This window comes from Typopeltis vanoorti, chromosome 15 (assembly GCF_054136105.1).
Source record: "Typopeltis vanoorti isolate ZY-2024b chromosome 15, IOZ_Tvanoo_1.0, whole genome shotgun sequence".
Lineage (NCBI taxonomy): Eukaryota > Metazoa > Arthropoda > Arachnida > Uropygi > Thelyphonidae > Typopeltis > Typopeltis vanoorti.
This window is the reverse complement of record NC_143563.1, coordinates 103,536,567-103,561,049: the sequence shown is the minus strand read 5'-3', so window position 1 is coordinate 103,561,049 and position 24,483 is coordinate 103,536,567. Positions and strand designations below refer to the sequence as shown.

The 24,483-nt window shown below is 36.9% G+C and overlaps 1 protein-coding gene across 3 annotated transcripts in view; it reads right to left on the bottom strand.

Annotated features, from left to right (window-relative positions):
- The window catches only part of LOC150099045 (methylosome protein WDR77-like), a 190,449-nt gene that overhangs the window by 73,881 nt on the left and 92,085 nt on the right, over positions 1-24,483 (bottom strand). For all 3 annotated transcript variants that reach the window (XM_090405301.1, XM_090405302.1, XM_090405303.1), the window contains exon 7: positions 12,320-12,374. In XM_090405301.1, coding sequence (XP_090261427.1) covers positions 12,320-12,374 — 55 coding nt within the window. The remainder of the gene's footprint in view (positions 1-12,319; positions 12,375-24,483) is intronic.

Genomic DNA, 24,483 nt, shown 5'->3' with positions numbered 1-24,483 from the left:
ACCATCAATAAAATTCTTCATAAAACAACATCTAAAAATGGATATAGTATAGATTACAGTAAACCATAGCTATCCCATACATTAAAGGGGTTATCAGATAAAATAAATAGAATGCTATGCAATTACAAACTAAATGCTAATTTTAAACCACATATTACATTTAAAAAATAGTTATAAAAAACAATTATAATCCATAAAAAAAAGAACACAAATGACACAAAATTAACAATTTTAGTAGACTGAGTCTCTTAGATCACACACTACACTAAACTGATTGGAAAAGTATCTGTTCCCTACATCATACAAAAACCTGGTATAAATGCAAATTAAAGGAAGACAGTGAAATTTTGATCAACCATCTTTATCTAAATAATAATGGTGGTAGAAAACACTCAACAGGAATGTCATCCATGATATATATCAGTACTTGAAGTAGAAAAAGATATCGAAAACCTGAAATGTGGAAAGGCAGCTGGAGTAGATGATAGTTGACCAGAAATGGGAAGTTTAAAAGTTTTACAGTGGCTACACTGCATAATTCAGAAGGCCGATTAGAGGGTCCAATTCCAGATGATTGGAATATAGTGCTCATAGTAACCATCTACAAAAAGGGAAATAAAACTGAATGTGAGAATTTATTTCCCTACTGAGTGTTCCTGGTAAAATTTATGTAAGTACAAAAATACGATTAAGAAAAATTGTAGAGGACAAGCTTGAAGAAGAACAAGGCAGATTCAGACCAAATACAGGTTGTCAAGGATCAGATTTTCATTTTAAGACAAATAGTTGAGAAATCATGGGAATATAACAAGGTTCTGTATTTATGTTAGTCTATCTGAATCTGAAAATGACATATGACCAAGTGCTAAGAGGAAAGCTATTAAAATGCTTTAGTTATATGGTGTAAATGAGACATTATACCAAGCAATACTTAGTCTATATTTGAGTTGTTGTTGCTGGTAGACAAAAGGAGAGAGGACAATTTTGGTAGCCTGCTGAGAAAAAAGCTACTTGATGTCATGTATGAGTGCCATGGTGGAAGTGAGTTTGGTGGCATCTGAGCCATATTGTCTACCACAATTTCTACAGCTTGTAGTCAAGCCTTTAACTGCAAACCAAAGCATTTTATGGCAGTCTATCGAGTATTCTAGAAGTTCTCCCATTGTGATTGAAAGAATAGTTGAATACATGGGGTGATATTGCAGGGATTTTATTTCAGTTGCATATAGTGAGACAGCTGTTGGCAGCAAAGTGACAAAGGTGCCTCAATATACAGACCAGGAATAGTTTATTTTATTTTTTTTTTTATGTTGGGCCCATATACGAGAGGTTGGCTGGTCAACCTATAGTACATTAGTACCGTATATGGGTAGTGGGTTGGGAAAGGAGAAACTTGTTTACATTTGATTTAAAAGCCTGTATGTTGTATTCTTTGGGAAATACGCCAGGGGGAAGACTGTTCCACAGTACAGCAGTAGCAGGTATGAAGGAGGAGGAAAAGAAACTTGTTCTGTGGGTTTCAAGGTGTACTGTGAATGGATGTTGATGGCAGCTGTACGTGTTCCAATGGGCTTAGTACAGAGCGGGGGAATTACTGATGATGTTTCAGATGAACATTTCCCATGGAAATATTTATAAAATATACAAATTGCAGAGACCAAACGTCTGTGTGAGAGTGAGGGGAGTGAGTTGGTAAGAGATGGGTCATTTAACTAATTGCTCTCCTCTGTATTGAGTCAAGCATTTTGAGGGAGCTTTTAGGAGCCCCACTCCAAATGTGAGAGCAGTATTCGATAGCTGGGCGGATTAGTGATTTGTATAAGGTTAATAGCTGTTTAGAGGTGAAGTAACGTCTTGAGCGAAAGAGAAAACTAAGTTTTTTTGGAAGCTGAGGATGCAATGGTTGTGATGTGTTTATGCCAGGAGAAGCTTGATGACAAGCTAATTCCAAGAAGAGAAATCTCATCTTGCCTAGGAATTTGAGGGTCAGTGAGAGAACTGAACCTTGTGGGACCCCTGCATTAGTTGGATGGTGAGAGGATTGGGAGCTGTCTACCATAAAATAGTGTCTAGACAGGAAGCTAGCAATCCATCTGCAGAAGTCCTGAGACAGTCCAAATGATGGGAGTTTGCTTAGTAAGCCTTTGTGCCAGACTCAGTCAAAGGCTTTAGAGATATCAAGTGCAACTACTTGGGATTCGCCAAATTTCTCCATGGCATTTGTCCAGAGATGGGTGATGTATGAGGAGTAGATCTTCTGTTGATCAGCATCGACGGAATCCGTACTTGTGGTCACTTAATAGCTGGGTACCTTCAAGGTAGAATAGGAGTTGAGAGTTGATGGTTTTCTCCATCACTTTGCTTAGTGATTTGTCACCCTTTTTTAGGAATGGGTTGAATATAGGCCAGTTTCCAGGCTTTGGGATATATACCAGTGGAGTGAGAGTATGTACAGATGGCATAGGATAGGAGGCTGTTCTGGTACACAGACCTTCAGGACAATTGGAGGAATGCCATCAGGGCCAGGAGACTTTTTTTGTGTCTAATTTAGACAGAAGGTTTATGATCTCTTTTTTTTGGCAAAAGGATACAGAGGGCATTGTATGTTGGGCAGTTGAAATGACTGGAGGGCATTTGCCATTGTCAGTTAGAGGCAAAGTGTGAAGCAAGGAGGTTAGCTTTTTCTGTGGGTGATGTTGCAATTGAGCCATCTGGGTATGATAGGGGTGGGAACAGTGTAGGCAAAAGTTACGACCAATTGCCTTGGCGAGAGACCAAAAGGCATGGCTGCCATTTGGACAGGCAGCAAGCTTCCTGCTTTTGCCCGTTCAAATTCTGTTTTACAAGCATTGATAATTTTCTTCAATCTGTTTCAGGCTTCAGTATAGGTATTGAAGGAGGATGGAGTTCTTGATTTGAGCCAGTTGTGGTATGTCTGATTTTTCATTTGTACAGCCTTGGCACATCTTTTCGAGAACCAGGGTTCAGACAGAGGATGGCAGTTCAGACAAGTGTGGGGAATGTATGTTTTCATGCCAGTGAGGATTACATTGGTGATACGTACGGTGCATATGTTTGGACTGGAAGACCGGAAACAATAATCCAACCATGGGAATGAAGCACGGTAGTCTTGGAGACTGTCCCAATTGGGGCTGTTATAATGCCAAACTAATCTTGTGTGGGAGTGACTGTGTAAGCGTGTGTAAGTTGCATGGGGGAGGAGATAAGCCAGGTTGTGGTCAGAATTACCCAGGGGGCTCACTACATTCATGGTATAGTTGGAGGGGTCATTGGTAAGGAATAGATCTAGGGTATTTGAGGAGTGGTTTGGGTTATCTGGTATTCTGGTCGGCTTTTGAACAATTTGTGTGAGATTGTTAGTGATGGCAAATGTTTCAGCATCTGTATCTGCAGGATCTGTACAACTGGAAGAGGAAAGCCAATTAGTGTTATGGACATTAAAATCACACAGGAGGATGATTTCACTGTTAGGAGAGTGGGACTGGAGAAAATCAACTTTTAAGGAGAGGAAATGAAAGAGCTCAGAGTGGTTGGTGGTATTAGGAGAGCGATAGAGAGAGAGAGGAGCAGATGAATTGGACTGAGTCGGGGAGGGATATTAGCAGCCAAAGAAGATCGAAGTTGGGCAATTCTAGGTTAGGTGCTCACTGGCAGGGTATGTCAGAGCGGATATATGCACAGACGCCATCCTTGGGTCAAAAGGAATTAAATAGTGTATAGTTAGGAAGGTTGAAATGGATAGTGCTGGAGGAAGGTGAGATTTGAGTTTATGTTAAAAAGAGTAAGTGGGTTTTGGTGGACTGCAGATGTAGTGGTGTGTGATGTGCAAAATGCTCCAGTTGAAATTCTGATGGCTTGATGGTGAATAGGGTCTAGTCATCACAGCGTGTTTTCCCTGGCAGAAGTACTGACTAGGGACCTGTAGTCAAGTTTTGACCTAATCAAGTAACTATACAAACCAAGCAAAGAACATCTGTCAGCATCCCAGTGGGTGGGTGGAAGATAGGGTGCATAGAATGTTCATTGCTTTATGGCACTTGTCTTGTAATTGATGTATATGAGGCTGAAACTGAGTTTTCTGTTATTTAACAGCAAAGTCAGTTTAAATATCAGCTCCAGGAATTTGGCTTCTGGGATTAGTGATAGTCCTAGTCAGAGTTTCTGTGTCAAAATGAAGACTAATTCTACAGTAACAGTGCACACAAACTGTCTTTTGGTATAAAAATTTGAACCCCTTTGCAAGCACTCATTTTAAAAGATAGTCAATGGCTTGCTGCAGCTGTCTTTCTATGATCCTCATATTATATTATATGAACGACAGAAGATGGTAAAGTCATCTGCCTTCTGTCATTAATGTCAATTAGGACATTAATTACTACTGGAGGAAATTGTTCTGTTATTGAGTTGTCCTTAATTGCAAAAAAATTTGACTTAAAAGAACATTGTGGGACTCTCTCTCCTCTTGGTTATAGGGATGGGAGAATCCCTTTAAGACCAAAATGATGTAAGCCTTTCAAGTCTTCTGCTCCGAGCAGTATCATAGGCTTTTTTTCCATATCAAAGAAAACAAATACTAGATACTCATGTTTTAGGAAGGCTTCTGACACAGATCTTTCGGTATGAAAATCTAAACCCTATTGCAAGCACCCATTTTGGATGCCTCCAGCCCAGGGATTGAAACCAAAATAAAATGTTCTTCTTGGAACAATTCAAAAAGAACTTTTTTTTTTCTAATTACACAAATTAATAATCTTGGATAGATTTTTTTTATCATGAGTTTTTAATCTATTTGGATAGCTCAGAACATTTATTATTTATTTAGCATATGGCAATCTACATGCAATTATAGATTTACATAGGTCAAAATAAACATATAGAAAGTAAGTGACAAACAATTAGAATAAAACAAAGACACTTATACTTTCAACAAACAAAACACTTATAGGTTAAGATCAAGTTGTCTGATCCAGTCTATAACAGGCGGTGTTGCCTCCAGAAGTTGTTTCTTTGGCCTGTGCATGCACGAAGACGGCACTCAGTAGAGATATGGTGGATTGATTGATTTGGGTGCCTGCAGTCACATTCCAGTGAGGGAATTTTTCCCCACTTGTACAGAGAGCATGCACATTTTCCATATCCAGTGCGAATCCTGTTCAGCATTGTCCATGTCTTTTGGCTCAGTTCCATACCTGGAATGTTAACACGATGCCTATCAAACCAGGTTTGGAGTTGAGCATTGGTATTTATGCTCCATGTTTGTTTCCATTGTTCTTTGGTTTTGTTGGTCGTTCTCAGGTGTTTAGCTTCACAGAGAGGGGGCTTTCTTGATTTCAGTCTGTTGAGCTGTAGCTCTAGTATGTCATTGTGTATAGGCAATTCAGTATTTTATCATTTTCACATAGTAGAGCATCATCTCTTCGTAGGTTTCGTGGTATTATGTTATTCAGCATTGGGAGCTAGTAAATAGAAGTTGTTTTTATGGTTGCAGTGATAAGTCGCATTGTGGTGTTAAGCTGGCAGCCAGTTGGGTATGGCAACTGTTGAGCCAAACAGGAGCGCAGTACTTGGCTACCAAAAAAAACCAATCCGAGTGCGGATGTTCTTAATGTGGTTGCTGCTGCTGCACCCCAAGAAGTGCCACATAATTTCTGGATGATGTTAGAACTAGAAAATTCTAATTTTTCCAGCTGTGTTTTCAGCATGTTTCTTATATGATAAGGCGATCAAGTGTAACTCCTAGGTATTTAGGATATTTGTTATGGTGTAGAACTGAATTTCCAAATTGGATGTTCAGCTCGTCATGTGCCAGTTCATTGCTGAGATGGAATGTTGACACTTCAGTTTTACTTTGGCTTGGTTGCACTCTCCATTTTTTAAAGTAGTTATGCATAGCAGCAAGGTCATTTGTGAGAGTTTCCTCCGTCCATCTTAGTTCTCTATTTCTGGTGGCTAACGCTATGTCATCTGCATAGCAGAATTTTCTGGATGCTGTATCTGGCAGGTCAGCTATGTATAGGTTATATAAGAGAGGGGCCAGTACTGAGCCTTGTGGTAAGGTGTTGTTGAGTTTTTTCTGATTACTGATATTTTCTCCAAGGATAACACAAAAATATCTATTGCTGAGCATATTATTAACAAGCTGTAATGGTCTTCAGCACGGTAGTACTTTCATTAGTTTATACAGCATGCCCTCTCTCCAGACGGTATCATATGAGGCAGTTAAATCAAGGAAAACTACAGAAGTTTTTAGATTTTGTTGAAAGCCTGCTTCAATGTATGATATCAGCACCAGAACCTGGTCACAACAGCTGCGATTGGGCCTAAAGCCTTGCTTATGTGGTTGTACAGTAGTTTATATGTGTGATTGGACGATAGTTTTGTGGGTTCTCAGTTAATTTTCCAGGTTTGGGAAGGGCTATGATCTTAGCTCTCTTAAATTCCTTCGGCAACATGCCAATGTTCATTATTTTCGAGAAGAAACAGGCGAGCCATTTTTTGGTATTTTTGCCAGCATGAATAAGAAAACCTGGGTGAACTCCGTCAAACCCTTGGGCCTTTCCCGTATTTGTATCAGCTAGTGCATGTTGATTTCCTCACTGCTGAAGGGTCTTGCATATTCTGATTCATCTTGTAGTTTTGCCTTAAGGTCTCTGGCTTCTCTTTTAACTTTAATGGTATGGTTTTTTTTATCATGTTGGCATCTCAAGATTCTAATAATGTGGTTAGCAACTGGGTTTGGTGTGACATCTGTCTTTTTACTAGTCATTGTTGTAGAGCCTCCTAGCTTCCATAATACACTCCAGGCCTTCCTGCTGGAGTGCCTGAGGTCCAGTTGGAACAGTTTATTTGTTTCTCTGAAGATATATTTCCTTGTCAGCAGCAAAAAAAATTTCACTCCCAGAAAATAATGCTCCATGTGAACACACACACATTTATTTATATAAATTTATATATATTTATTTACTCAGGATTAATTTAAGAATTATGATAGTGGAAAAAAAATATGATGCAAAAATATAATTTCTTTATTCATTGTTACTATTAACAAGGAAAAAGAATATTGATAATTTAAGTTTATTAAAATACAAAGAAAAGTTTTAGTTACAGAGACAATAAGCAACTTGTATGTGTTTTGTCATGGATTTGAAAAAAAAATAAAACAAACAAATAAATAAATATATATTTATTTATTTGTTTATGTTTTCTCAGAAGGAGCATTGTTTTCTGAGAATGAAATTTTTATATCCGAAACGAAATGATTTAATGTAGTGAAACAAATTTCGCTCCTCTGGATTAAATCCTCAAAGATAGATATCCTAGAATCTAAACATTGCTTGTTTCAGTAAGAGAGAAATATATTTCATTCCACTCCAGAATAACTCTCTAAGGATTAAAAAAAAGATTCGATCTTTGGATATTTATTTCAACCACTGGTCCAGTCAGACAAGTTGATCACAAGTGGAATGATATTTTCGGAAGCCAGATTGCATTCCAGAAAAAAGATTGTTTCTCTCCAGTAACCATGAAAGATGAAAGCTAACCATTTTTTCCAGAATCTAGCACAAGCAGCTAGTCAGAGCAATTAGATGTCAGTATTTAAGAATTTTGGATTCTTCCCTGGCATAAGAAAGGCAATTATAATTGTCTTTTGCCAAGTATCTGGAAATACACTTACACAGAAAAATTCTGTTGTAAAGGTGCAACAGTTGATCCATGGACTATTGATGTTTTATCATCTCATAATGGATATTATCTGGTTCCACAGCAGATGAATTACATTTGAAGCAAAGCAGCTTTCATTTCTTCTCTCGTAAACAGCATATTGTATTTGTTGTTTTTCCAGTTTGCTTTTTTGGGTAAGGAACTTGGGAGGATGAGAAGACTTTTCAATGTTTCTGTAAAAATCTTCCCAAGTGTGTTGGCAATCACTTGTTGGATCAGCAATTGTGCTCAAGGATATAGAGAGAGCTAGTGGATGGTATATGCCTTTCATTTTCTGACATATTTCTTTGCTGCTTGTGGATCTTGATATAGAAGAAATATATTGGATCCAGGATTCCTTTTGGTTCTGATGCCTGATGTGTGTCTTGCTTGAGTTTGAAAGCAATTAGGCAAAAATACTACATGCTTTCTTCTGGGTTTCTTTTAATGCTGTGCAGTCATCATTCCACCATGGATTAGGAAAATGTGGAAACCAACTAGCTGTTTTAGGAATTGCAGTTGTGGCTGCAGCTATAATACACTGTTATATTATTCACTGCATCACTGGGAGGAGATGAATTGACTATTGCAGAATCAAATTCTGCTAAGGAGAAAAGGGGACCAGTCTGTTTGCTCAATTTTCCACCATGATATTGGTGTAAAATTGATATCCACTTTTCTACATGAGAACCATGTAGAAAAGTGTATATCACAGGAAATTGATTGCCCCAAATAGACTGTCATCAGTTCCTCACTTAAACAGTGGGATAAGGGAGGATGAGCAGATAGTTAAGTAGATGGTAGTGAATATTTGGATAGGCATATGGAAGGTGTTGCTTTCATCTGTTTAAGAGGGAATGTTTGCTGTTGTCAAACATGCACTCAACAACTCTTTCTGTAATGTTTCTTTAGGCATTACCCTCACAGTTGTGCCCATTTAAATCCCCCATTAAAAGTATAGGGGATGGTAACTGAAACATGACAACATTGAGGACATCTTGAGAAATATCTGCGGCAGGAGGAAGATAGATGCAGCATACCATCTTAGAAATACTGCTTCTACACTGCTGATAATCTGGATTTGATGGAAGGGGTATGTATGGTTATCCACAAGGATGGCAACTCCTTTAATATGGGCAGGTCCATCCCTTGTCCTGTCCTTATTAATGATGGTAACGTTTCAGAGAGCTGCATCATCACTTGGCTACAGTAGAAGGTATGTTTCCTACAGGCAGCACCATATTGGTTTATGATTCTGCAAGAGAGCCTGAATGTCATCTATGTTTTGTCAGAATCCATGACAGTTCCATTATTTCTTCTTGGTGGTATCATCTAGCTGCCTATGATGAGCAGTTTTATTTTCATCAGTCTTGTGTTTTTGAGAATTGTGAAAGGCTAGCATCCATCATCCTTTCTTCTTCTGGAAAAATATTCAAGATGACATCCAATTCCACTCCCTCTAGGCACTTGGTATATAAATAATTTTATGTTCTTAAGGGGGAAACAGAGGCATCCATGCTATCTGTTGATGGGTCATTAATAAACGATCTCGAGCATATCTTTGATCTTTTGTGATGCATGTTCCATTATTTTTTAATAAGAGGATTCTCTTGTAGCAGGACCATTTTTGGCATAACTTCAGGATATGCCCATAATGATTTTTCTCTTTCATTTGCTCAATTGACAACCTTGTCCCAAATGACACTTTCTTTATAGTTACCTTCTCAGCGTAAGAGGGTTTAGCAGATGTTGTGGCTACTATTGTGGTATACTGCCTTTTCGCCTCCTGGTATCTGATACATTGCTCTATTTTTAACTTTTGTATATATTCTTTTCATCCTTCCATCTTTGGCATGCTCAGGAGTAAGCCAGGTTGTCTCCCTCATAGTTAGAGCATTTTAGTGTTTTGCTCTTGCAGTCTTTATTATCATGTTCCTTACTGTCATATTAGGCAGAGCCATGACAGGCAGTTTGAGAACAATCATGACATTTCAAGTAGCATAAGCAGTTTGAGTTATACAACCTTACTGGATTGTTGAAGGTAAGGATGATGTTTCTGGTGGGGAACCAGATACTCATCCTTTAATATCAGGATTCTTCTTATTGTTGTCACTCCTTGGTCCTTGAGGTCAGAACATATCTCTTCATCAGGAACATCAAGGGGTTCCCCACTTGGATATTATACTTCTTGAAAAGTTTAAGTTTTGTAGGGTGTAAATGTAATGTTATTTCCCTGATAGATGTTGCATGGAGTAATTTTTCTGTGCTACTGCAGCAGCTTCAAATAGGAATATCTCTTGAATACAGGTTCTTAAAAGATTTTGGAGATCCTGCCAACTTTTGCAAACCCTCCTGGATGAAGAAGGGTGACATTTTTCTAATTGAACATTCACCTGTTGAGTGTAAGATTAAGAACAGTGATGTATTTATTACAGCTTTTTGTTTCTTATTTTGGTTCTCTGTTGATGATAGTCAACAGAGAACCAAACTTGGGAGTGGGAAAGCCAGGGCTACTCCGGATGCTATTTCTATAGGGGCACCACAGCAAGCCTTGGATCTTGTTCCTGGACCATGGGGAAGGAGACCCACTACAACATCCTTGATACTTACAGGTAAACTCACTAACGAATTGATCCAGGACTGCCTGTCTTTACAAAGCAGAGGCAAAAGTAGTGCGAGACTACCTGGATCTCTCTTTCCAAAAATCCATGGGACACACCACATGGCAAGGCACTGGATCTGTGATGGTGATCTAGAAGACAGGATAGGTAATAATGACTTAGGAGAAGAACATGGGAAGAAAACTACAGACAATGAATAAGAACAAAAAGAACCAGTTCCATGAGTGGGAGGTCCCCCCCCCCCCACTATAAACAGGTGTTTTATATGGATGGGAGTGTGACTTTAACATAACATGCATATTGTACCTTACTTGCCTCCAGTGCACACACACACACACTTGTGTGCACTGGAGTATGTATATGTATGTATATATATACACACACTCCAGATGATGATCTTGATATGAAGGTTGAAATGTCAGGTGACTCATTTGGTTTATGTTAAACTAAAGTCATTACTATAACATGATAGTGGTCTCCATAATTTATTAAAATAAAATGAAATTTGTCTGTGCGGTTAGCCTAGTGGCTATGTGCTTCGCAACCACATGCCTGGGTTCGATTCCTGTCGCTGACGTGAGGAGCTTAAGGATCTTTCTCAGACATAGCCAAGTTAGCTGTCTTGGGCATGGACAGCAGGGTTTTTCCTCACGCAAGCAGGTAAACACATGAGATAGAGCCATAGGATATACTGGGAGGCATAGGGCTAGTCACCTTATCCTCGGGATGGGTATGACTTAGAAAGGATCAAGTCAGCGTAACAGGCCTAATACATAGTAGAGAAAATGAAATTCAATTCCATGTAGTGCAACATTTAATATAATTTGAATTAGCCAAAAAATGCAAAATATGGTACATAAAACTTGTCCTCTAAAGTGTAATTTCTTGCCATGCATAAATTCATGACTAAGAAAAATTTGATTTTATGACATATTGTATCATAGGTAGATCAACGGTCAGCAAGCCATTTCATGATCTTATAGGGGAATTTCTGTGCATCACACATACATACAGGGTGTTCGGGATAAATTTGACATATTTATAATTAATTATATTTTTCCGTAAGTTACATGTATTAACACACACTTCTCTTCATTTAAAAGTTTGGACCCTTCTTCATTCATATACAAGATGTCAGAAAGGATGGATAGCTGGAACCCACCTGAATCATGGAAGAGAATAACTTGTATCATGATGATTCGTGCCCACCATCAAAATAAGGATATTACGACTGCTGCCCAATGCTCCCTGAATACAGTAAAAACAATCAGGCATGAACTAGAGACTTGCAATGGTGACTACGAGGATGTAGCAAGAAGAAAGATCCCTAGCAGACGATCTGATTGCGTTCGTACAGCAGAATTCCTCGCAAATCTGCAGGAACAGGTGTTGAAGAACCCTGGCATTGGAATTCGGGCTTTGTTCGTGGAGTTGCTAACTGTAGTCAAGCCCTGGATAACAAGGGTAGCCAATGGTAGGCCGTATGTATGGCAGCAGGATTCGGCCCCTTGCCACACCTCTGGGAAAAGTCAAAAATGGTTGTCTGAAAATTTCTACGACTTCACCAGTCCAAATGTTTGGCCTCCAAACTCCCCAGACCTTAACCCCATGGATTATTTTGTATGGGGCGCAGTTGAAAAAGACACCAATCGCACTTCCAGTAATACAAAAGCCCAGTTAATGGATAAAATTAAAACAGTTTTTGCGGCCCTTCCCAGGGAGACTGTAGCATCAGCTTGTTCGAGGTTCCGAAGCAGAATTGAAGCTGTGATCGATGCTAATGGTGGTTATTTTGAGTAAATCTTGTTGATAGTATTGTAATTAACTCTGCCTGTAATGTTTTTTTGTCAATTCATTAAATTTAATAGATACAAAGAAGATTTTCTTTTTCCTTACGAAACTGTCAAATTTATCCCGAACACCCTGTATGTCTACAAAAAAAATAACAAAAGAAATAAATAAGACAGAGAACTCACCAATTAAAGTAGCAGGTCTTGGTATTCTTAAATCCCATAATAATATTTTCTCATCCTGAAAAGACAAATATTTAGTCATCTTAAATAATGTTTTTCTATCTTGGAAAAAAAATGACATTATTACTGAAGAATTTTTCAAGGTATGTTTTTCAAAATGCATTATTGTTGATTTAATATAACGTAAGGAAAATTTCATAGTTCTAATCACTGAATCACAGGTCTAAGCCAACAAGTTCAAAACTTAAGGGTACTCCTAAACAAAATAAGCATGCTATGTTATATATTGATCAAAAAAAAGTGTTTTTTAGTCATTATAGTTGGTAGTGTGACTGCAGTAAACTTTTGCAGTAAACAAACTTAAAAGGTTGTGTGAAGGAGAGGAGAGAGATTTATGAATATTGGGTGTTATAACAATCAGACACTAGACTAGAGGACAATGGGTTATTGTTCCAGCTTTAGCATCACAGTGTGGCAACTAAAGTCCATTGTCAATTATGTGTGTGTTCTACATGAGAGGAGGAGGGGAGAGGGTTATAATGCATATTATATTTCACAAGAAATTATACTCTTGCAATTTAAAGCCTTTTATGCAAGTCATGAAGTTACTTCATGCTTATGCTGCACTTGGGTATAAGTATTAAAATATGAATATAATTTCTTGGTAAATTTTCTTATCAAGCATAATATGCATTGTAAAAGTGGAAAAATGTTCCATAACTATCTCTCCTCTATTGTATTTAATAAGGTGATACACCTTTTTTCTACTTGTATATGGAAAATATAAAACTTCTACATTGATTTAACCTTGGGATATCTTGCTCCCACTGATATGACCACAATAAAGGTCAAAGCTGGTCTGGGTAATGATTCTTCTGATAATGTTTTTCTATTATGGAAAAACATTATGAAAAGTGCTGTGCATGAGTATAGGATTAAAAGAAGAATATAATTTATTGTCAAGTATAATATTGGGGAAAAAAAAACATTTCTTACATCTCAAACAAGCGTCAAACCTAGACCATAGAACAAAAGTCAAACTAAAGAACAAAGAAAGAAAGAAAGAAAGAAAATGTTAAAAAACAGTACTATGGAAGACTGATAATTCTTAGGGGGGGGGGGAAGATAGTTGCTATATAATATTTATTTAATGGGATACACATGAAACTATTAAATAGCAGCAAAAATGCAGAACAAATCCCCCAAGACTATTCTTGTTTATAAACGCCTGCTCCGCTGAAACTAACATGCCAGGAGGATCAGAGCTCTTGATTTCTTTTTATCTTCCCATATTCTTTCTTGTCTGCATGGTTAGCCTAGTACAGTGATGGCGAACCTTTTTACCCAGGTGTCAAACATCTTTTTTTTATTAAATATTGATGTTGTTGATGTGCCACTTGCATTATAAATTGAACTACGTAATCATAGATGGTGACTTATACACAGTAGTGAGCTATGGAAATTTTAACAAAGGCCTCGCATCGTCGAGCAAATAAAAAAAAAAAAAAGGGGGGGGGCTAACTTAGCCCTTAGAATATTTATTTGCCACTTTGTAGAGCTAGAGCTTCTGACAGATATGATAATTCCTGTAGGATATCAATCATTATCCTACTATCATTATCCCACAATCATATCCTACTAGATCTTTTAAAAATTCCAAATTGAGAAGTCGATTTAAAAAGCCCTTATATTTATCGTTTGGTGCAAAATGCTTGCATAAAGCTGGGTAATTTCTCCACAAAGCAAGAGCCATTCGTAAACTGAAAGCCACTGCTTATACATATCATATTAGGCCTATTTATTTAACCACGCTACTGGCCAGGATGTATATATACGTCCAAGTTACCATGGATGCGAAGTGCATATTAAAATTGTAATACCATTGATATTACATTGAAATATATGATGGATACGAAGCATATGAGGATGCGTATTTGATCCATAATGGCTGGTAAGATGGTTAATAGGACATTAATATAAAATCTATGAATTCATATTATACAATTAGTTTAATAAAGTGAAATTACAAACTTACATTACATTTAATGACTTTTCTGTTGCTGAGTACTCGTAGAAAAATGCTACACTGGCAGTGCTCAAATCATCACTCAATTTATTTCTCCCTTGCGATTTGATATTATTTAAGGCAGAAAATAGTTTCACAAGAGTATGTAGAAGAGAAAATTATTAGAAGAGCTTTAGCAAAGATTTTAAGAGCATGAAAGTTTTCGGGAAGGCTATTCCACACACTTAGAATTTAACAGTCTGAATTTTTACACGTGGTATCATGCAGACGTTCCTGCTCAAGTTCTAATTCATTTCTAAGAGCAATAAACTTTCTTTTCCAGATAGGATTACAGTGGAAGTCGGCTAGTTGCATTTCTAGATCTTTTAAATCCAACCACTCAAAGCCATCTAATTTAAGATCCATGATTCTGTTTCATTAAGATACTTTATGAATTGGATTGTTTGTTCCAACATTCGAAATTGCTCAAATCTAGAAGAAAACTGCTCAGTTATTGACTTTAGAACTTCGATAGATTGATTGATATGTTGTTCATGATTTTTGGGACTGGTTTCGTTAAAAAAATTTTCACTTTTGGGAAATACTTAAAATTGTTACTTTCTAAATCGCCTTAACTGAGAGCGATCTTACACAATTTATCGCAGTTTTTTCATCAGAATACCAATATCTTTCAACATCCAAGGTGTGTCACCTGAAACCCTCAAGCGTGTCAGTGCTGACATGCGTGTCATAGGTTCGCCATCACTGGCCTAGTAGCTATTCACTTCGCAACCATGTGCCTGGGGGAAGGAGTGTCCGACGTTCGATGGTTCGATTCCCGTCGATGATGTGAGGAGCTTAAGGATCTTCCTTAGCCATAGCCAAGTTAGCCGGTCTTGGGCGTGGACGCCAGCAACCCCTCATTAGGAGGGGACTCAACCGGTCCTAGACGGATGAGAAGGATAGGATTCTTTCTTAAAGAGCACTGTTTCTTTTTCTGAATCTTCTCTTATCTGGTTGGTCTCTCCATCTTTTCTGTGGTCTTTTGGACATTTTCCCCCAGTTTTCATTTCATACATTCTTCTTGCTATTTTATGTTAATTCATTCTCATTATATGTCCAAACTTCAGGAGAGAGTTTAGAGGAGTCATGTCTGAGAAGTGAGTTAGTGGAACTTGTCATAGAAACAGAAATGAGCTAATGTGTATGTTTACAAATGCTAGAAGTATTTGAAACAAGGGGAATAAAATTTTAGCATTGATAGAGTTTATTTGCCCAAAATCACTTCAAGCTAGTTTTCAAACATTTCTTCAACACGTCCTAATGAGAAACATTACTAACATCTTTATCTTTCCTTGCTTTTGCCAATACTGACATCAAATCTTTCTTTCATTTCCATTGCTAGTATTCTATTTATCTCTCTTTTTTCTTTGTCTCCATGCCTCTGCTGTTTAAGACAAAATGGGAAAAAGTAATTTCTGTTAATCAAAAGCTTGCACTCCAGCGAGACCTTTCTATTCTAAAGTAAACTATTAAAAAAATTTCGTCCAGTTAAATTCTCCTCACTATCTCCTGATCTAAATTTCCACCACTACAAAGCATTATTTTCAAATATTTTAAGTTTTCACTACTCTTTAGGACATGCCTGTTGAGTCTAACACTTGTAACTTGTACATTCTCTCTACAATTTAAAACCACGCTCTCATACTCTTATTACTATTAATATGTAACCCACAATTCTATGTCAAACTGTTCCATTTGCCCATTTTCTTCTGTAGCTCTTGTTCTAAATGTGCCCAAATCACCACATCATCTGCAAGCATAGCTGTTTCGCTTTTGGTCATCACTGTATCAAAGACATTATTCATCACCATAATGAACAGCAGTGGAGATAAACCACTTCCTTGTTGCAATCTGTTACTAAGTGCAAATCACTCCAAATTACCAAATTTAGTCACACAGCTCTGCCCATCTTTTCCAAACTTTCACAGGCTTTTTTTTTTTTTTCAAATGAAGAAATGCCATAATTAGGTTTTTTCCCAAACTCTCAGTGTCTCCATCATTTTCCTTACAGCAAAAATCAAATCCACAGTAGATCTCCCTTTTCCAAAACCAAACTACTCTTCCCTTAGACCTACCTCTATTTTATTCTTTTCTTTTTTTTTTTTAAAAAAATATTTTTATTCTTACCCTTATTCTTTTTGTCATTATCCTGTCATAAATTAAATTAAACTTGCCGAGAAATTATATTGTTTAATCCTTTATAGACAGGGAGACATTATGTGAAAAGTGTAGATGGTGGTTTCAGGAGTAGATGTGTGAGCATGCAAGAAATTAAGTCAAGGATGTGGGGTGACATTAAGTCTGGGGAGGGGTGTAGTATCAGAGATGATAGACAGGAATGGACAGGGGAGAGTCTAGAAGAGTCATGTCTGAGAAGTGGGGTTAGTGGGACTTAGTATAGAAACAGAAATGAGTTAATGTGTATGTTTACAAATGCTAGAAGTAATTCAAAACAAGGGGAATGAAATTGTAGCATTGATAGAGTTCATAAGCCCAAAAATTGTTGGTATAAGTGAGACATGGTTGAACAAGGATGACATTCTGACAGAAATAGGGATGGAGGGATATGTAGTCTTTTGCAAAGACAGACAAAGCAAAAAGGGAGGAGGAGTATTACTGATGATGGCAGAGGAGTTGTGCCCACCTAGGGTGGAGATGCAAGGAGCAAATACTGAGAGTGGTTTTGAAGCATTACGGCATGAAGTGGAGGTAGACAGGATAAAATGTTTAGTAGGATGTTGCTATAGAACTGGTAATGTGGAAGGCAGGGAGAGGGAAATGTTTAGACAAATCAGTCTGGCTACTAAGACAAGGGTGATCATTATGGGCAATTTACATTATGGTAATATAGACAATAAACCATTATATCTGGCCTATATAGACTATGAAAAAGCATTTGATTCATTTAAAACATCTGCAACACTAAAAGCACTTAAAACCCAGGGAACTGAGGAACCATATATTGAAACACTAAAACATATTTACAACAATGCAACTTCTGTAATTAAATTATATCAAAACAGTGAAAAGTTTCCAATACAAAAAAGGCATCTGGCAAGGCGACACCATATCTCCCAAATTATTTACAGCTGCACTTGAAGTCTTTGATCAAGTCTTTAGAAGCCTTGATTGGGAAACAAAAGAAATAAACATAAATGGAGAAAGGCTGCATCATCTGAAATTTGCAGATGATGTTGTCCTAATAGCAGATAATCTTGAAGATCTGGAAGAAAAGCTAAATCAGCTAAATGAAGTCTCCAGAGTAATTGGATTAAAAATAAATAGAGAAAAATGAAAAATAATGATGAATAAATACATAAACCATTGAACTGTCAAAGTTGAAAACCATGAAATAGAACAAGTTACTTCATATGTATATTGGCTAATTGTTATCCTTTGAGGATTGCCAAAGAAGAGAGATTAAATGAAGAATTCACCCTGGATGGATGGCTTATGGGAAAATGAGAGACATATTCAGAAGTGACATCCATATGAGTCTAAAAAGGAAAGCTTTCGCCAGTGCATACTTCCTGTCCTAACATATGGAGAAGAAACATGGACTATAACAGAAGCCTAAACAAAAAGCTGAGAACAATACAACATCGCATGGAGAGAAGTATGCTAAAAATAACATTAAGAGATAGGAAGACAAATACCTGAATAAGATCTCAAACGAGTGTCATGGATATTGTAAAATACATTAAACAGACTAAGTGGAGATGGGCTGGCCATATTGCCAGATGCAGGATGGGAGCTGGACTAGAAAAACAACAGAGTGGAGACCAATGGATGGAGCAAGAAAAAGAGGAAGACCGAGAAGAAGGTGGAGGGATGAACTGGAACAAATTGCAGGAGTGAGATGGATGGGAGAGGCAAAAACCCGAGTGGTCTGGAAAATCATGGTGGAGACCTTCATCCTGCAGTGGACAGTGGACAGCCAAAAGGTTGAAGAAGAAGAATATAGACTGGAATGAAGAGATGGCATCAGGAACAAAGTGAATGAATTTCTTGAGTTTTTAAGGGATAACTACCTTCAGCAGTATCTATAACACAGGCCAACATGGATCAAGGGTCTTGGATTTGATTATCTCATCAGAAGATGTTGTAAATGAAGTGTCACATCTTCCTCCAGTTGGCAAAAGTAACAATGAAGTGATCACTTGGGTGGTGGCCAGCCATATCAGGACTTTTATATGTGGAACTATAAGGCAGTTGATTATGGCACACTCAGGAGGCAGCTTGGAGTGATATCATCATCATCAAATTCCTGCCATGTACCCTCAAGGAGTGTACACGATATGATAGTACTACATGAAAAAAATTACATCATTATTAATTTCCTATCTACAATTTTCCTCCAAATCAGTCTGTTACTTGTCAAGACTCCAACATTATCAGATCTTATATTTCTATCGTCTAAGGCACTTTTTACCATATCAATCTACCTATATCTTCGTCTTCCTGTGGGTCATTTTGCTGCCAACCTGGCAGAGAACACTTGTTTTGCTAATCTTTCCTCGCCCATTCTGTTTAAGTGACCATACCACCTGAGATTAGCTCTGCTAACGCATTCCTGGATGCTGACAATGTCAAGTTCTTTCCTAATATCCTCATTTTTAATATGATATTGCCATTGATGCCATCTGTTCACGCCTCTAATCTTTCTCAGGACTCATATCTGCAGTCTCTAGTCTTTGGTCAAGTGTTTTATTACTCACCCAGCTCTCAGATCCATAAGTTAAAACTGGCTTTTGAACACTGTCTTGTATACAGCTAATTTAGTGTTCCGACTAATTTCTCTCTTATTCCATATGAATTTATTCAATTGACTTCCTACCATATCAGCTTTGTTGATTCTGTTGTCTATTTCTATATTTAATTTACCATCTTCAGTAAAAATCGTGCCTAAATAGCTGAAATGTTTTACTTGTTCCACAGGTTCTCCATTCACAACACAGTTGACAATTTCAATGATTCTGCCTATTTTCATTGTCTTTGTCTTTTTACTGCTGACCTTCATACCATATCTATTACAACAGCTATTCAATTTAGTCAGAGAATCTTGCAGACTTGTAGCGGATTTATTTAGAAGTATAACATCATCTGCATAAAGCAAAGAGCTGACATTAACATCTCCAATTTTGATATCATGTTTAATACCACTTTCCTTCATAATGTGATCCATATAGATAATGAATAAAAGAGGGGATAATGTACATCCTTGTCTCACACCAGATTTAACATTAAACCATCTTCCTGTACTTCCTTCAATTCTAACTGCTGACTTACAACTCAAATAAAGACTAAGTATTGCTTGATATAATGCCCCATTGACACCATATAACTGCAGCGTATTGAATAGCTTCTCTCTTGGCACCTTGTCATATGCCTTTTCCAAATCGACAAAACTTAAATACAGATCTTTGTTATATTCCCATACTTTCTCGACTATTTGTCGTAAAGTGAAGATCTGATCCTGACAGCCTCTATTTGGCCTGAATCCAGCTTGTTCTTCACCAAGCTTTTCTTCCACAATTCTTCTCAAACGTTTCTCCCAACTTATACATCTCATGAGAGATGTATAAGTTGGGTGCGAGGAGTAGATTTTTTGCATGGAGAGTGGTGAGTGATTGGAATGCATTGCCTGAGAGTGTGGTGAGTGCAGGGACAGTGAATAGGATACATTTAAGTCAAGGTACGATGAGCTATGCATGTGAGAGTGGGACCTCCCATGATGAGTCTTTTGATTCCATGGAGGTCTGTTGACAATAATAATAAAATAATGATTATTATTATTGAAGTGTTTAGCAAAACAAGTGTTCTCTGCCAGGTTGGCAGGAAAAAGACCCAGAGGAAGACCAAGATATAGGTGGATTGATACAGTAAAAAGTGCCTTAGAAGATAGAAATATAAGAATCTGACAATGTTGAAGCCTTGATAGGCAATAGATTAGATTGATTGAGGAAAATTGTAGATAGGAAGTTAGTAACGATGTAAATTTTTCTTGAGTGTAAATGTCAGGAATTTGATGATGATGATGATGATTCAAGTGTAAGCAAACAAAGTTGGCATGTAAAGTATTTTCATTACTGTATACATATCAAACCAACTTCTCATCTTTTCCCCTTCATTCTATCTACCTCTGTTCTTTGGAATGGCCTTCCCATACCATTTTAACCAACAAATGCAGTCTTAATGATTTCAAGAAACTTATTAATATATTCCTTTTCTTTTCTCCTTATTCTAAGGTTGACTGGGTTTGGAATTTATGAAGTGTTAGAAATTGAGCAAAAGAGAAATAGTGCTTTGAAGGAAAAAAAAAGTTTTTAGAGGCTATGAATATAATATATTTATGCCAGGATGTGCACAAAAGATGAAAATCATCAGCAGAAGACGGGTGATCTTACATGGAAAGCAGAACATTATGAAAAGTAAGAGCAAAGTGAAGAAAAATCTTTCTTTTTGGTAACAAGACAGGAAAATGTTTCACGAACACTGAAATTCAATAGCTTATTTCATTTGAGCACTATAAAGTTTCTCTCAAATGAAAAGTACTGTCATCAGCAAAACCATTCAGTAGGAGAGAAAGTCATTGATGTACAGAAGAAATATTATGAGTGAGAGAACAGAACCCTAAGACGTTCCATCAGTGATGATTGAGCATGCTAGCTTTTGACATGCAATGAATGAAAAGAAGAAACTAATAATCCTATCAAAATGGACACAAGAAGGAGACCATAAGATGACAGAAAAATTCCAAAATGTCAGAAATGTGATGAAGATCATTTACTCTGGTTGGTAGGTTAACTATATGTGTTAGATCATGACTGATTGCAAAAAGTTTGGCTTCTCTTCTGGCTTTGTATTATGAAAAGTAAATACTAAAGGAAGATAATCTCACAGTTAGAATAATTTGACTGTATGAATGAAACTTTTTGAGATAAGTATTTAAAAAGGACAGAATAGTTGTCTGAATGAGAAAAGTAGCAAAAATCGAAACACATATCACCGCAGCACCACATGCATCGTTTGTGTCTAAATAATGGCATAGGCAAACGTTTTCTGATGAGGGATGGCTAGTATTTTTGCTGCTCTGGTTGGCTGAGTGGTTAGTGTATCTACTTTCCAGCCAAAAGACTGCAGGTTCAAATTCCATCAAGTGCATGGATGTTTGTGATTGTCTGTGAAAATACTAGTGGTGGTGGGCAGTAGCTGACGGTGTAGATGATGCGGTTTGATGTAGTTGGTGGATTGAGTGGTGGAGATGAAGAGTTGTAGAGTAGGTGCCAAAAGATAAAGTGTTTGTACCACCACTACCAGCCAATTTGGATGAGCTGTGTTCCAGAATTACTGCTACAATTGTTGAAGTTACACCAGATATTCTCTACCACATATGGCAGGAAATTGATTACAGATGGGTGCCTGCAGAATTACTGGAGGCAGTCATATTGAATTTTAACTGTCTGTATTGAATCTTCAAGTGTTACGCTACATTTGCACAGTAATAAACATTGCTCATCTATTGCTATTTACCTTCTATTGTCATTCAAAGTTGCAAAATGAAATATACAACTATCTCCCTTTGAAACACCTTGTATAAAGATTCAACTGCATCTATAAAATCAGGAACAAATATGAAATTTCCAATAAAAAAAGGAGTTAGACAGACGGAGGTTTCATCTAACCTATTTATAGCAGCCCTGGAAATTTTTTTTTTTTAAATCTGGATTAGAAAAACAAATAATAGATAACTGAAAAGAACTAAATCACCTACGATTTACTGATGATATTGTTCTCGCAGGAAACTCTGCATAAGAACTTCAACAGGTTGAATAATCTTTGGAAAACATTGTGAAGCACTAAAAGGAAACATCCCAATCTGCCTTAAAAGAAAAAATTGGATAGTTGTATACTTCTGGTCATGACATATGGAAGTGAAATGTGGACTTTGAATAAAAACTTGAACAGCAAGTTGAGGATTACCCAGAGAAAAATGGAAGGATCATTACTCGGTATCACTATTCTAGATAGAAAGCGTGATACTTGGGTCAGAGACATTATAACAGCCAGTAAAAGGTCCATATGGGCTGGTCACATTGTAAGAAGTAACTCAAAAATGGACAAAGTTGATATCTGGATGGTATCCCAAAGATGGAAAGAGAGTTATAGGAAGGGCAAAGAGATGGTGAAGAATGGGATTAAAGAGGTGACTGGAACTCATTGGCATAGAAAAGCTCAGGATTGGATTGAATAGAGGACTTTGGGGGAGGCCTTCATCCAGCAGTGGACAGAAAATGGTTGAAAATGATGATATAATGATTAAATCTTGACACAGCATAGCTAATTAAAAACACAGTTATAATTTATCTTTCTACAGGCACACAACTTACCAAGTTTTATTCTCCATGTGCCACCCAGAGGGGGGGAAAATCCCCTAATTACATAGGCAATATGGATATTAGATCCAACATTATTTCAAAGCCAAATGTTTGCAGAAACTATGATGGTTTCATAAAATTATGAAAAATACATTTAACTGACTTTTGATTTCCTTAGTACTGAATAAGAGTTTTTTTGCTCTCTTAAGGTTTCTGCCTGATCTCTGAAGAGAACCAACCAGTCAGAAACAGCTGCCAGGCCAGTGAAACCTTAAAAAATGCAATAATAAAAGGTGAATACATGGATGCTTAGGCAGTGCTCACGTCTTTTAAGTAGTGCAAGCTAAGGCAACTCTGATGCCGAGGATTGCATTATCGTAAGCTCTCAGGTCAATTTTACAAAATTTTCTACAAATATTAGTTCTTGAAATAATGTTGGATCTCATATCCACTTTGCCTAAGTAATTTTACATTGCTAAAATGAAGCCACATGGCTCTTTCTTTAGTAATTAATTTTACATACCGATCAAGAATTCACTTATGAAAAATAAACTTCTCTGACATTTGATTTCCTTAGTACTGAATGAGAGTTTTTGCTTTCTTAAGGTTTCTGCCTGGTCTCTGAAGAGAACCAACCGGTTCAAAACAGCTGTCAGGCTAGTAAAACCTTTAAAAAATGCACTAATAAAAGTGCAGATACATGGACACTTGGGCAGTGCACATGTATTTTTAATAGTGTAAGTTAAGGCAACTTCAATGCTGAGGATTGAATTCTCATAAGCTCTCAGGTCAATTTTATGAAACTTTCATAATTTCTACAAACATCCGGCTTTGAAATAATGTTGGATCTAATATCCACTTTGCCTATGTAATTTTACATTGCTGAAATGAAGCTATATGGCTCTTTCTTTAGTAATAAATCCTAATACTTACTATTATCTGCAACAGCATTAAATCTATGGTTGATTTTTCTTGAAATGTAAGGTTAAAAACTCGGGTTTCTGGGATAGGAACTCTACTTTTTGGTTCAAGAGCTCAGCTAACTCAGGAACCAGTTGAAGAAAAACTTAGAAAAAGATACCAAGAAATTATATACTTGGTTTTAATCCTTTACCCAAGGAAGCAAAACATTGTTTTGCTTCCTTGGGTAAAGGATTAAAACCAAGTACATAATTTCTTGGTATCTTTAATGTATAGCAGAACCTAGGCAAAAAACTTTCAAAAAAATTAGAAAAAGTTCCTCTAGCCAGTGGAAAGATAATTATATGTAAGATAATTACTTATATGAAAGATAATTATAAGCCAACAATATCTTTGTTGGCTAAATCTAATAATGTTTGCTTCAAATTCTGTTATTCAGCCACTGAAGATCAAGCCTTGTTTGAAACTCATTTCTCCAATAATATTTGTACATTTAAGCCTGCAATTAACATCTGAAACTGCACAAACTTTATTATTTTAAAACTTTGAACACATACACACACACACACACACACACATATATATATATATATTTTTTTTTTCTTGTCAATAATTCTTTGCCTTTACAATATCATTTAATTAATGTACTAGCATATATAGTAGAGTCAAAAACACAAATAAATCACTTCCCAATTTTACACATCATTTGAAACTGCTCCTCATTCAAAAGAGAATTTTCATGTTTAGTGTTAAAATCAGTTGCTGCACAAACAGCAATTAAGTTTCCTGGTTCCTAGTCA